This window comes from Halichoerus grypus, chromosome 11, assembly GCF_964656455.1.
Source record: "Halichoerus grypus chromosome 11, mHalGry1.hap1.1, whole genome shotgun sequence".
NCBI classification, from domain to species: domain Eukaryota; kingdom Metazoa; phylum Chordata; class Mammalia; order Carnivora; family Phocidae; genus Halichoerus; species Halichoerus grypus.
The window spans coordinates 7592370-7606005 of NC_135722.1; the positions used below are offsets into that span (position 1 = coordinate 7592370).

Below are 13636 nucleotides of genomic sequence, written 5' to 3' on the forward strand. Positions count from 1 at the left end.
AGGTCTTGCAGCTGGTGGTTGGTGGTCTTTGGGCAAATGTCTAAAACAGAAGCCCAGCTGCTCTGATGAAGGCTGAGCCTCCTGACACCTGCCCCCTGACAGCCCTCCTTGGCTTCTCCAGGAGCCCTGAACGAGGCCAAAATCTGGCCCCACCCTTCATCCACAACCCAGGGAAAGGGCCCGGATCAGGGCAGCCTCTTCGCCAAAGGCACAGCCCCTGAGCTCCAGTGAAGCCTCAGGCCTCTCAGGCAGCACTCGGCCCGCGGCATCTTGTCTCGGAGGTGGGCACCGAAGACCCCAGTGCGCGAGGCCTGGAGGAAGTGGGTCAGCCCCGGGCTGTGAATGAGCCAGGCTGGGCCTGCTCTCCCTGCCCCTCTCCCCTCTCCCCCTCCCCCTTTGCCCCCAAAATAGCTCCCTGAGCTGCCAGGCCAAGACCCTCCCATTGCAGGGGGAGGCGGGGCAAGCTGCCCAGATCCAGGCTTTAAAACCCCAGGCGGCAGGGGGGGATCTCCATTCCCTGGCTGGAGGCAGTGCTGAGGCCGCCTGTCCACCCATCAGTCCGGCCCGCCCTCCCGCAGCCATGTCCCGGCCCCTGTCAGACCAGGAGAAGAGAAAGCAAATCAGCGTGCGTGGCCTGGCCGGCGTGGAGAATGTGGCCGAACTCAAGAAGCACTTCAACCGGCACCTCCATTTCACACTCGTGAAGGACCGCAATGTGGCCACCCCGAGGGACTACTACTTCGCGCTGGCCCACACCGTGCGCGACCACCTCGTGGGCCGCTGGATCCGCACGCAGCAGCACTACTACGAGAAGGACCCCAAGGTGCTGCTTGGGGCGCCCCGGGTGGGAAATGGGCTGGGGGCCCCACCCGGGAGATCCTGACGAAGTGGCGGCCCTTCGTGGGGGGTCAGGGGTTTCTGCGGCAGAATAAAGGGTCCTTCCAGGTTGCTGAGGTTGGAGGAGCGGGAGTGCGAAGTGCAGCTGGGGCAAGGACAACCCGGGCAGAGAAACCCGGGGGAGGGGCGGGCAGGTCGGGGGGCTCAGATCAGGCGGGCTGGTTGCAAAGGCAAGTGCCCATTCAGAGAGCAGAGGGGCTTCTGGTGGTCGGGAAGACCCCTGCGGCCTGGGTCGGACCTGAAGCGGAAGGCCAGGTCATTCAATATGAGCGTGGTGTCCCTGCGCTACGGGTGGTGTGCCGGTGTGTGGCCGGGACAGCTGGCGTAGTGGGATCAAGTGTCTGCTGGGGTCATGGCAAATGTCAGCAACCTGACACTCCTGGGCAGGGGAGGGGGTGGGGCAGGCGAGTGGGCCAGGGAGGGGAGCCTAGGGAAGCAGGAGGCCAGGTACCCTCAGCATCCTGTCCTCTTCTTGGGGCTGAGGCTTGAGGACCAAGGGGAACTGGGCACTGCAAGGACAGGAGGTGGCCACCTCTAGCCATGAGTCACGGTGACCTTGAGCAAATGACTGGCTTCTCTGCTACCTTGGCCTTCCCCTCTGGGGGAGTACTTAGGGGGGGGCTTCTCCGCGTCCTGACTCCCCGGTGGGCCGTCGGGAGGCTCATGTGCGATGGCAGGGGTTCTCACCTCTCCTAAGCACCTCAAGCCCCGAGGTAGATAGGGCAGCCCCATTTTCCAGATGAGGAGACTGAGGCTCAGAGAAGAAAAGCTGTGTGTCCAAAGTCAGAGGAAATGTTGGACCGGAACCTTCCCCATGGGTCCGGAAGCCTGAGATGGGGAGAAAATAAATGGAGACAGGGCTGGCACGTGCCGGGCCCGAGGAGTGGGACAGGAGGTGTGAGAGGCCTGGCCAAATGCTGCTGGGCAGCCTTGACCCCTCCCCTGCACCTGTCTCTCCGGCCAGAGGATCTACTACCTGTCTCTGGAGTTCTACATGGGACGGACACTACAAAACACCATGGTGAACCTGGCCTTGGAGAATGCTTGTGATGAGGCTACCTACCAGGTGTGGAGGGGGCTGGGAGCGGGGCCGGGAGTGGGGCAAGCTGAGGAATTGGGGGATTCACCTGCTGGCCCTTGGCCTTGACCACTGACACACCCTCCCCCCTCCAGCTGGGCCTGGACATGGAGGAGCTGGAGGAGATCGAGGAGGATGCGGGGCTGGGCAACGGGGGCCTGGGTCGGCTGGCTGGTAAGTGGGCAGGGTGGCAGGGGTGGGGTGGGCAGAAGGGTTCCTTTCTGCCGGGTCCCTGACACCCACCTCCCTGCAAACCCCTAGCCTGCTTTCTGGACTCCATGGCAACACTGGGCCTGGCTGCCTATGGCTATGGGATCCGCTATGAATTTGGGATTTTTAACCAGAAGATCTGCGGGGGCTGGCAGGTGAGCAACCTTGGGCCCTGGCCATGTGGGGACCCAGGCATGATGGAGAGGACCCCCTTGGGTCATCCACCTCTGGATAGATCCAGAACCAGCCTCGGCTTTGACAGAAAGCATCCTTGTCCCTTCTCCCTGGCCCCAAAACCTGCTGGTCACTCTTGGAACAGGTGGTCCACACCTATGGAACCTCTCAGACTCCCATACACACGCCATGTCCCATTGGATACCCCACCAGACCGGGGGCCCACCCTAGGGCCCTTAATTTACACTCTAGAGAGGGCATACCAAGGCTCCGGCTCCCGCCCTACCCACTGCCCCCTGTGGTGTGCGTCTGGGTCTGAGCCTGGGTCTGACGCTGCCTTCCTTTCTCCCCGCCCTGCCCTGGGCTCAGATGGAGGAGGCTGATGACTGGCTTCGCTATGGAAACCCCTGGGAGAAGGCCCGCCCCGAGTTCATGCTGCCGGTGCACTTCTATGGCCGAGTGGAGCACACCAGCCAGGGGGCCAAGTGGGTGGACACACAGGTGAGGGAGCTGGGGGAGCTCCCAGTGAGAGGGAAGTGGGGGAGGCTCTGGAAGAAAACAAGGAGATATAAGGCAAGAGCTTGGAGGCTACTGGACCCAGTGCTATTTATAATGGAGGCCACCGAGGCTCAGAGAGTTTAAGTGACTTACTCAAGGTCACACAGTTGGAGCCAGGAGAGGCTGGAGACAGGATCACAGAGGAGCCAGGCCAAGCACAGAGCCCAGGAGGAGGAGAGAGGCCACCCTGCTCCACCAGTGCCCTTCCCCTGACCTGGCTCCTTTCCACCCAACAAGACTCATCCAAGAATAATCACAGTGACTTGACTCCCCAGCACGTCGAAACTGGCAGCTTGATGGGGAGCAAAGCAACAGCCCAGAAAGGGGGGCAGGGAGAAAGTGAAAACCTTGAGAGAGGAACTGACTTGTTCAGGTCACACAAGTTAGAGGGAGCCAAAAGCCAAACCAGGTGTCTGAATCCCAGCCCCGTCAATTCTCTTGCTGTGGCTGCAGGTCATGGGCCTCCAGAGGGCTGCACAGAAACCTCTTGGCTTCCAGACTCGGGCATTGGTTCAGCTGCCATTGTGATACGATTCAGCAGGGGCTCTGGCTGCCCACCTAGCTCTATGCTCCTGGGCCAGTCCCTTCCCTCTCTGAGCTGCAGCTTCCACTCTGTTCCAGTTAGCAGCTCAGTGACTTAGTGTTAGGGAGAAAGGGTGCTGCCCCCTGGCGGGCGTGGATGTGCCCCCAGGTCCGTGGTAGCAGGAACTGTTGGCGGCGATTTTTGACATCTGCTCATCGCGGGAGGTGGGGCCTGCATTAGATACTGCTGATTAGCCCTGTGGTCAACCAGGCATAAGCCCTTGGGATGGCCTTGACATCTGTGTCCCCTTCAGCCGGGCCCCAGGCTCCCCCCAGCCCTCTCATGCGCCCAGAGAGTCCTCTAGGTTGCGCTCAGACCAGGCAGGCCAGCTCATCCCCACCCCTGCAGGGTGGCCACCAACAGAGCCCAGCTCTGGGCTCCGGGCTCATCACTGCCCCCTGTAATCCTCACAAGCATCCAGGCAAGGTGGGGTGGGAGTTGTGGGGAGGTCCTGGGGGGGTCCTCTCTTTATGGACGAGGTCCAGAGAGGCTGAGAGGCTTGCTCATGGTCACCCAGAGTCGGTGCGGGAACCCAGGGCTGGGAATTGGCAGAGCACAAGGACAAAGGCTGGAATGCCAGCTCTCAGGGCCTCACGACTCATGTGGCAGATACCTAGCTCCTGACACCAAGCCCGACGCCCCTGCAGGTGGTGCTGGCCATGCCCTACGACACGCCAGTGCCTGGCTATCGCAACAACATCGTCAACACCATGCGCCTGTGGTCGGCCAAGGCCCCCAATGACTTCAACCTCAAGGACTGTGAGTCCAGCCCTGGCCACCAGCAGCCCCGCCCACCCCTGCCCGCACGCAGCCCCAGCCTGACGCTGTCCCCACTTTCACCCCTCAGTCAACATTGGTGGCTACATCCAAGCTGTGCTGGATCGAAACCTTGCTGAGAACATCTCACGTGTCCTGTACCCCAATGACAACGTATGTCACCTCCTGGGCTGGGGACAGGAAGCCTGAGGGCCTGGGAGAGGGCAAAGACCGGGAGGCACTGTTCCTGGGTGCCCTAGTCACACCCAGGACATAGTTTTTGTTTTTTAAGTTTATTTTTTGGTAATCTCTACACCCAATGTGGGGCTTGAACTCACGACCTGGAGATTAAGAGTCACGTGCTTTTCTGACTGAGCCAGCCACGTGCCCTGCACCCAGGGACATACTGTTTGCTCCTGTGTGTCCTTGTTTTCCCCCCGAGTTCTTTAAAAGGACACCTAAGTCCTGGGGACAGCAAGTTAGGGCAGGGCACTTGGGAGCTGTTGTTCCCTGGTGATGCTGACAATACTCCTGGTCCTTACGTGCCCCCCTCCTAACACCATCCCCTGCCACTACTTCTTGGTGGGCGAAAGACCCCTGGGCCCTGGAGGTGGGGGTTGTTCAGGGCTCAAGGGCCTCAGTGTGGGCAGGAGTCTCCTGGTCCCACCCGCAGCAGCGTTAGGCCACCCCCCCACCCCACCCCCACCCCCCGCCAACCTTGACTTGCTTAGCCTTGCCTTGGACTGTTCCCAGTTCTTTGAGGGGAAGGAGCTGCGTCTGAAGCAGGAGTACTTTGTAGTGGCCGCCACCCTCCAGGACATCATCCGCCGCTTCAAGTCCTCCAAGTTCGGTAGCTGCGACCCTGTGCGCACGAGTTTCGATGCCTTTCCGGATAAGGTACCAGGGCCCAGGGAGGGCCCCTCTCCACACCTCCCATGACGTGTGCCGCCACCTCTCCCCTCCAGCCTCCGCCTGCCCCACTCATTTTATAGAGGAGGAAGTAGAGGCTGAGGGTGCCCTGCTCAGGATCCTCAATCGATGGGCACATCACCTGGGGACTGCCCCCCTCCTCCTGCCCACAGCTGCCCCTCTGAGGACTTCTACCCCCAGCTCTGCCCTGGGGCCATGTGGACCCTTGGAGGGGGCTCTGAAGGGGCAAAGGACAGTGATCACAGCCGTGGTTTGGATCCCAGACTGACTCCCAGCCCCCCTCTCCACAGGTGGCCATCCAGCTAAATGATACCCACCCCTCCTTGGCCATCCCTGAGCTAATGAGGATCCTGGTGGACCTGGAGCAGCTGGACTGGGACAAGGTGAGCTTCAGGACCCCTCCACCCCCTGCCTGACCCTCTTTCTGTCTCAGGGTTCCCTTCCCGGTGGGGGAAGCGGAAATATGCAAGTGCACCCCCCAGCGGAACAGACAGCAGTGTGAGGCCCAGAGGGCGAGTGTCCTCGAACCTGCTCCTCAGTGGCAGGGCCCAGGCTCCTGGCTGCATACTGTGTGTATAGAGAGCCCTGGTGGTTAGGCCCCGGGGTTCCTGACTCCCCATCCTGCCCATCAGGCCTGGGACGTGACGGTCAGGACCTGCGCCTACACCAACCACACTGTGCTGCCCGAGGCCCTGGAGCGCTGGCCCGTGCATCTTATTGAGGCGCTGCTGCCCCGCCACCTCCAGATCATCTATGAGATCAACCAGCGCTTCCTGAATGTGAGCCGAGGAGGCCTGGGCTGGGGGCGTGGGCTGGGGAAGGCTGCTCGCACTAGGCATCCTGACACTGGGGGGGGGGGGGGGGCTAAGCGCGGAGCTCTGGGGGTATGGGGCTGGGGACCTGGGTTCCAGGTCCGTGCCTGAGCTCTGGGCTGTCCCCGCACAGCGGGTGGCAGCTGCGTTCCCAGGGGATGTAGACCGGCTGCGGCGCATGTCGCTGGTGGAGGAGGGCACAGTGAAGCGCATCAACATGGCCCACCTGTGCATCGCCGGGTCACACGCGGTCAACGGCGTGGCTCGCATCCACTCAGAGATCCTCAAGAAGACAATGTGAGACACCTCCCTTTCCTCCCGCTGGCCCCGCCCCTCTGCTGGCCCCGCCCCCAGCCCACGTCCTTGACATACAGGCCAGGCCCCCTCACTACCTGACCCCAGCTGGCCCTTTCCACAGGTAGCACGGCTTTTATAACCATCGTGGCCCTGATGTCCAGAACAGTTCTGTCCCCAGATGACCCCCTCTCACACACAACCACCCCCTCACCTCCAGGCCCCTCTCAGCAAGAAACCAGGGTAAGGCCTCAGGGAGGAGGCCTTCGTCCCACAGGGACGAGTACTGACCCTCCAACCCCATCCTGCAGCTTCAAGGACTTCTACGAGCTGGAGCCTCATAAGTTCCAGAATAAGACCAACGGCATCACCCCTCGTCGCTGGCTACTTCTGTGTAACCCTGGGCTGGCAGAGGTCATTGCTGAGGTGAGAGGTCACTGTATGGCCAGTGGGAGTCAACACGGGTCACTACAGAGATCAGCTGTGTATGGATGTGGAGGTGGGTCACTGTAGGGGGCTCCCGGGTTCACAGTCTAATGGAGAGGGTCATCAGCAGGTCACATCTGAAGTGAGACTGGCAGGGAGGGGGTAAGAGATTGTGAGCAGGGCTTCGGGGTCATTGCCTGTTTGAGGAAAAGGCCAGGAGGAAGGCCTGCTGGGGTCAGGTGGGGTCAGCCGTCAGAGCTCAAGGTCCGGAGGGAAGATGGCTGTGCACACACAACGCCCCTGCTGGAGGCTGGAGAAGGAGAGGCTGTCTGCCGGGGACAGGGCTTGGCTGACCTGGAAAGGGACCCCTCTGTGAGGGAGGACAGAGGAGGGACATAGGCCTGACCGCCGTCTCCCGCAGCGCATTGGGGAGGACTACATCTCAGACCTGGACCAGCTGCACAAACTGCTCTCCTTTGTGGATGATGAAGCCTTTATCCGGGATGTGGCTCAAGTGAAGCAGGTAGGCAGTGCGACAACCCGGGACCCTCGTGCCAGGGGTGGGAGGGAGCGTGCCGGAGGCGCTGGGTGCCTGGGTCCGGGAATGGCCGGGGGAGCCCGTCTCTCCTGCAACCTCAGGCCCCTGGTAGAAGTTACCTGGAGTCCATGGCGAGAAGGCATCCGCTGATGGCGCTGGAAGAGTGCTGACATTGATTAGCAATGTCTGCTCTGGGGCAGGCATGGAGGGGGCGGCAAGCGAGACTCCCATCCTCCATCTTTCTGGGAAAGAAATGACACTGTAGGATTTCCTGAGGCTGAGGCCTGTTGGTGAGCTCTTCTCCCTCCCTCCCTTCAGGAAAACAAGTTAAAGTTCGCTGCATACCTGGAGAAGGAATACAAAGTCCATATCAACCCCAACTCGCTCTTCGACATCCAGGTGAAGCGAATTCATGAATATAAACGCCAGCTCCTCAACTGCCTCCACGTCATCACTCTGTACAACCGTGAGTGGCAGGGTTTCACTCTGTCTCTTGGGGCTCCCCTCTGTGTACTCCATACTTCCTAATCAATGTCTCTCCTTCGGCCTTGGGACAGCTCTTGGGACATAGGATTATCCCCATTTCGTAGACGGGCAAACTGAGGCTCAGAGAGGGGGAAAATGGCAGATCTGAGGTCACATAGCAAGCAGTTGCCCAAATCAGGTCTACTGTCTCCTAGCCAAGGCCCTGACTGGATGGGTGCTGTCAGGAGGTGTTACCCAGAGGGAAGACCTGGCCCACTGATCTCTGCTCTGTTTCTCAACAGGCATCAAGCAGGAACCCAATCGGTTTGTTGTGCCCCGAACTGTGATGATTGGAGGGAAGGTGAGAAGCCAGGACACAGACTGTGGCTCTGGTCCTTCGACACCCAGGTTGAGGTTGGCCTGGCTGGGTTGCAGGATAGGGGGTAGGGGGCTGGGCTCTGGGGTTGACCCCAGACTCTGCCCCCACAGGCTGCCCCTGGATACCACATGGCCAAGATGATCATCAAACTCATCACGGCCATTGGGGATGTGGTTAACCACGACCCGGTGGTAGGAGACCGCCTCCGTGTGATCTTCCTGGAGAACTACCGAGTCTCGCTGGCAGAGAAAGGTGGGGTGCCACCAGAGGGAGGCTCGGATGAGTTCAGTGCCAGGAAGAGCTATTGGTCACCTGTTCCTAGCATACTGGCACTTGGAAGAAGAATCTGGAGAGGACAATGCTCCAATCACGAGGATGTCCCCCTCTCATGGTGGAATTTCAGGCAGAAATGATAGGGAAGATTTGCCCTTCAAATCACACACACAGTGGGGCAAGGATGGGGAGAGAGTCCAGGTTAGATCTCGGATGTTCAAGGATCACCAAGCAGTGACAGGGGGCTGGTGATGAGAGGGAGACCCAGTTGGTGACTTCTGGGGGGTTGGGATGGAGGGGGCTCTGAATCTGTTTAACTCCACAGTCCCCGGCTGGGTTGGGACTATTCCTGGAGCTGAGCTTGTCCCCTGCTGCTTCCCCACAGTGATCCCAGCCGCTGACCTCTCCGAGCAGATCTCCACAGCAGGCACTGAGGCCTCAGGCACGGGCAACATGAAGTTCATGCTCAATGGGGCTCTGACCATCGGCACCATGGACGGGGCCAATGTGGAGATGGCGGAAGAGGCGGGAGAAGAGAACTTCTTCATCTTCGGCATGCGGGTGGAGGATGTGGAAAAGCTTGACCAGAGAGGGTATGGGGGGCAAGGGCTCCAAAGTTCACAGTCCGTGGGCAGGAGGCATCGAGGTGTGGCTACTGGAGGGTAGGGCTTGGGGGGCCAGAGGGCATGCCTGGAAAGGCTGGTCCAGCCTGCGTAAGTAAGGTCTTAGTTTTGGCCCTCAGGATTCTGGAGAACTTTTGAGGTCACTTATAACACATGAGGTTAATGGTATAGGAAAAGAAAGAAGCCACACAGAACTCAAGGCAAAGGAAAAGGAAATTATATCATTCCTAGGACATGATATTATTTCTGGAATTTCTGGAAGTAAAATTAAATTCTGAGCTCCCTGGCAGCTGTGGCAAAAAGGGAAATATAAGTAGAGTACGTACAGCTGTGCTTGTGGTCGGAAATGCCATTCTTCAAAGTAGATATTTTCCTGGCTTTACATTTCTTAAAATTTATTTTAAAACATATTTTTTCCTTATCATAAAAGCAATACATGCTCTTGAATTGGAAACATACAAAACCACAAAGAATAAAATAACTGTCATTCATAATCTCATCATCCGTTTTTAAAGTCACAGCTCTTTTTCCACGTACTTATGTATGCGTGTGTATCTGTAAAAGTTGGGACCAACGCCTGTACAATTTTGATGTCTTCACACAATTTTGATTCCTGATGTCATTAAACAGTCTTTAAAATATTTTAACTGCATAGGGTTCCATCAAAACGGAGGTGCCATAACTTATTGAACTAGTTCCATAGTGTTGGACATTAGGTTGATTTCTGCTGTTCGGCAGTGTAAATATCCCTGTGATGATCATCCTTTTACACCCATGTCCACATCTTTATTTCCTTAAGATAATTAGTAGAGGGGATATTTCTGAGTCAAATAAAGTATGAGTTCTTTTTTTCTTTTCTTTTTTTTAAAGTATGAGTTCTTAAGGCTCCTGATGCATGTTGCCAAATGGCCTTCCAGAAAGTTGGTACCAGTTTACGCTCCCCCCAACTGCTTCTGAGAGCTGGCATTAAATATTGAAAGGAAATTCTCCTGTTGGGCTTGACTAGGAAGTTCAGATTCTGTCCTTTGGACAGGAGGGAGATAGGACATGTTTTGAGCAAGATCCAACATGTTCAGAAGCGGCTCCAGAAGGACGGTTTTGGCTGCGAGGTGGAGACTGGACTGCAGGGGAGGAGGGGGCAAAGTGCAGGTGGGGGCCCCAGTGTGGGGGCTGACACCGGAGTGCGAGGAGAGTGGCCTGCAGCGTCCATGCTGGGGATCGGGGTGAGGGATGTCCTCTGGCTCCCTGCCGCCTCATATTTTTTTTTAAATTTTTTTATTGTTATGTTAATCCCCATACATTACATCATTAGTTTTAGATATAGTGTTCCATGATTCATTGTTTGTGCATAACACCCAGTGCTCCATGCAGAACGTGCCCTCCTCAATACCCATCACCAGGCTAACCCATCCTCCCACCCCCCTCCCCTCCAGAACCCTCAGTTTGTTTTTCAGAGTCCATCGTCTCTCATGGTTCTTCTCCCCCTCCAATTTCCCCCCCTTCATTCTTCCCCTCCTGCTACATTCTTCTTCTTCTTTTTTTCTTTCTTAACATATATTGCATTATTTGTTTCAGAGGTACAGATCTGAGATTCAACAGTCTTGCACAATTCACAGCGCTTACCAGAGCACATACCCTCCCCAGTGTCCATCACCCAGTCATCCCATCCCTCCCACCCCACCCCCCACTCCAGCAACCCTCAGTTTGTTTCCTGAGATTAAGAATTCCTCATATCAATGAGGTCATATGATACATGTCTTTCTCTGTTTGACTTATTTCGCTCAGCATAATACCCTCCAGTTCCATCCATGTCGTTGCAAATGGCAAGATCTCATTCCTTTTGATGGCTGCATAATAGTCCATTATATATATATACCACATCTTCTTTATCCATTCATCTGTTGATGGACATCTTGGCTCTTTCCACAGTTTGGCCACTGTGGACATTGCTGCTATAAACATCGGGGTGCACGTACCCTTTCGGGTCCCTACTTTTGTATCTTTGGGGTAAATACCCAGTAGTGCAATTGCTGGATCATATGGTAGCTCTATTTTCAACTTTTTGAGGAACCTCCATACTGTTTTCCAGAGTCCTGCCGCCTCATATTTGTGGATCCTGACCAACTGCACCCACTCCTCGGCCTGAATGGCTGGATGGAGGTGGGGAGGGAAGGAAAGAGATGAGACTGGTCTTGGGGAGGGTTTTGAGCCCAGGCATTCGGGAAGGAAACATACTGGTTAGCAGAGGTAGCGGTGTGTGGGAGGAAGAGCACTTGGTTTGGGGCCTTGGCTCTGCCGCTTACCTTTCTCCCTCTCCAGACCTCAAGCACAGAAGGGGGATGAAAAGCTGGGCAGAGAAGGGAGGGGGCCTCCAGGGAAGGACCGCCAGAGGTGGTGCAGCTGCTTCGGGGAGGGCAGCAGCAGGCTGGGCCTGGGTTTTGACCCTGGGGCTTAGGACTTCTCAGGTTTTCTTGGGAGGAGGAGCCAGGAACTCCTTTCCACGGTGCTGACCACTCTTCCCCCACAGGTACAACGCCCAGGAGTACTATGACCGAATTCCCGAGCTTCGGCAGATCATTGAGCAGCTGAGCAGTGGCTTCTTCTCCCCCAAACAGCCGGACCTATTCAAGGACATTGTCAACATGCTCATGCACCATGACCGGTGAGCTGACTGGCCAGGGAACCGTGCAGGTGGGGCTGCTGGGCTGAACTGGGCTCAGGTAGTGTGTGGGGAGGCTGGGCAGGGGTCCTGGGCAGTTGGGGTCAGGCTCCTTTGCTCCTTTGGAAGCAGCTTTACTCTCCTGGCCCCCGGAAGACCACCGGGACAGGACAGGCTTGGCCCTTGACTTCATGGAACTTCCTGCCTCTCTATTCCTTTCCAGGTTTAAAGTCTTTGCAGATTACGAAGACTACATTAAATGTCAGGAGAAAGTCAGTGACTTGTACAAGGTGAGGCGTCCTGGGCCAGGGGTCAGCAAGGCTTTGGTGGCCCTGGCTGGGCTGTGGTGGATGTTGGGGATCCCACTGGCAGAATGAACCCAGAGCTGTCTTTTGGCCTGTAGAACCCAAGAGAGTGGACGCGGACGGTGATCCGGAACATAGCCACATCAGGCAAGTTCTCCAGCGACAGAACCATTGCCCAGTATGCCCGGGAGATTTGGGGCATAGAGCCTTTGCGGAAGCGCCTGCCAGCCCCTGACGAGACCATCTGAGCCTCCAGACTGGACCCCAAACTGGCCCCTGAGTTTGTTTGCAATCCCTTGGGCCAACCCCAGCTCTTCATCTGGAGGGGGATACTAGAGTTAGATCTCTCAACCTTCTCCTGGAACCCCCCATTTTCCCCCGGCATCAAGATCCTAGTGTCCAGCGTGACTGAGGACGCTGCTCCCATCCTGTCCTCTGGCTCCCTGCCCCCTCCTATTTATGGGTCTGACCGACTGCACCCACTCCCCAATAAATTGATTCTCCTTGGGAGCCTCCTTATTCCTCTGTCTGTTGGGAAATATTTTTAGCTCTGGGCAGGCGTAACAGCCGCTGCGCAGTCACCGTGCCCCACCCCTCCACCCGCAGGTGCGTCCCCTCGGAAGGAGGGGGCAGCCCATGGGGGCGGGGCCCGAGACTCTCCAGCCTCCTTCAGGCGTCACCCTCCACGCCTCTCTTCCCAGAGCTGTGTCCATACTAGGTCAGCGGCCTGCCAGGCTGGCCGAGGGCGGGGCGTCTCCTGGGTGGAGCCCACCGGGGCCGGGAGCTGGGACTTGGGCAGACGCCTCCGGGACTACCGAGGATCCACGCCGTCCCGGGCAGGACTTGGGAGGGGGAGGAGCCTGTGGGTGGGTGGCGCCCTTTTGACTCCGCCCTTAGCCCCGCCCCACTGCGGCGTTTAAGGGTCTCTAAGCAGGTGGCTACGCTTGGTCTGAAGTCGGGGAGTTAGGGCGGGGGACACTCACAGACCGTCTAGGCTAGGCCAGTGTTGCCCCCTCCCACTTTGGGGAAACTGAGGACCAGAAACGGCCAGTTTCTGGGCCTCATATTACCAAGACTGAGGTGTAGGGGAGGTTCTGCCTCCCTAGCCCTGAAGCAGGAAGGGGCAAGCCTCGAAAGGCAGGTTTGGGGCCCGTGGTTTCACAGTGAGTGTGTTTGAACCCAAACCGCCGGAAATGGTTACCGGCTCCCCTGGGCCTGGCTTGTGGGGACCCCAACTGCCTGTGGCTGCCCCTCCCAAGTTCCTCCCTGCCGGGGGTGGGGGGACCCGCACGCCGGTTTCCAGTCTCCAAGCTGCGTAGAACCCACCCGCGGCTTGCAGCTGCCCCTTCCCATCTGGCCCCGTGGGGAGCCAGGCTTCCGGGGCCCGTCCCCGCTGTGTGAACTGGAGCCCCCCGCCCCCATCCCCAGACACCGAGGCCACGTTTTCAGGTAGCCGCGTTTTCATTCCTCCCTCCCACAGGCCCCTGTCCCCAAAATGTTCCTAGCCCCTGCTCCAGGCTATCACAAGGACCCGCTGTCCCCACGCCCCCGATCTCTACCAGGTCTGTGCCCCCCTCTGCCCGCAGGAAGACGCCCGGCCCCGGGTCCGGTTAGCCCCGTGGGAACGGTTTGTCTCGAAAACAGGAACCCGGGCCGGGGGCTGGGCGGGGCGCCCC

At 58.0% G+C, this 13636-nt stretch overlaps 1 protein-coding gene across 1 annotated transcript; it reads left to right on the forward strand.

The window, feature by feature from the left end:
- The first annotated feature begins 502 nt into the window (after positions 1-502).
- PYGM (glycogen phosphorylase, muscle associated) lies at positions 503-12479 on the forward strand. The gene is made up of 20 exons (XM_036101141.2): positions 503-823; positions 1862-1963; positions 2071-2149; positions 2237-2340; positions 2729-2860; positions 4148-4259; positions 4348-4430; positions 5010-5153; positions 5477-5569; positions 5819-5965; positions 6132-6295; positions 6604-6718; positions 7140-7241; positions 7575-7722; positions 8024-8082; positions 8211-8352; positions 8759-8966; positions 11524-11658; positions 11879-11945; positions 12059-12479. Exons 1-20 carry the CDS (start codon positions 581-583, stop codon positions 12206-12208), a joined length of 2529 nt encoding a protein of 842 aa, XP_035957034.1. The 5' UTR covers positions 503-580; the 3' UTR covers positions 12209-12479.
- The last annotated feature ends 1157 nt before the right edge of the window (positions 12480-13636 follow it).

Bases quoted from the DNA above. Each gene is read 5' to 3' on its own strand.
- PYGM (XM_036101141.2), top strand. From the start codon at position 581: ATGTCCCGGCCCCTGTCAGACCAGGAGAAGAGAAAGCAAATCAGCGTG. The intron at 6,719-7,139 runs GTGAGAGGTCAC...CGTCTCCCGCAG, and splicing joins TGGCAGAGGTCATTGCTGAG to CGCATTGGGGAGGACTACAT. The intron at 7,242-7,574 runs GTAGGCAGTGCG...CCCTCCCTTCAG, and splicing joins ATGTGGCTCAAGTGAAGCAG to GAAAACAAGTTAAAGTTCGC.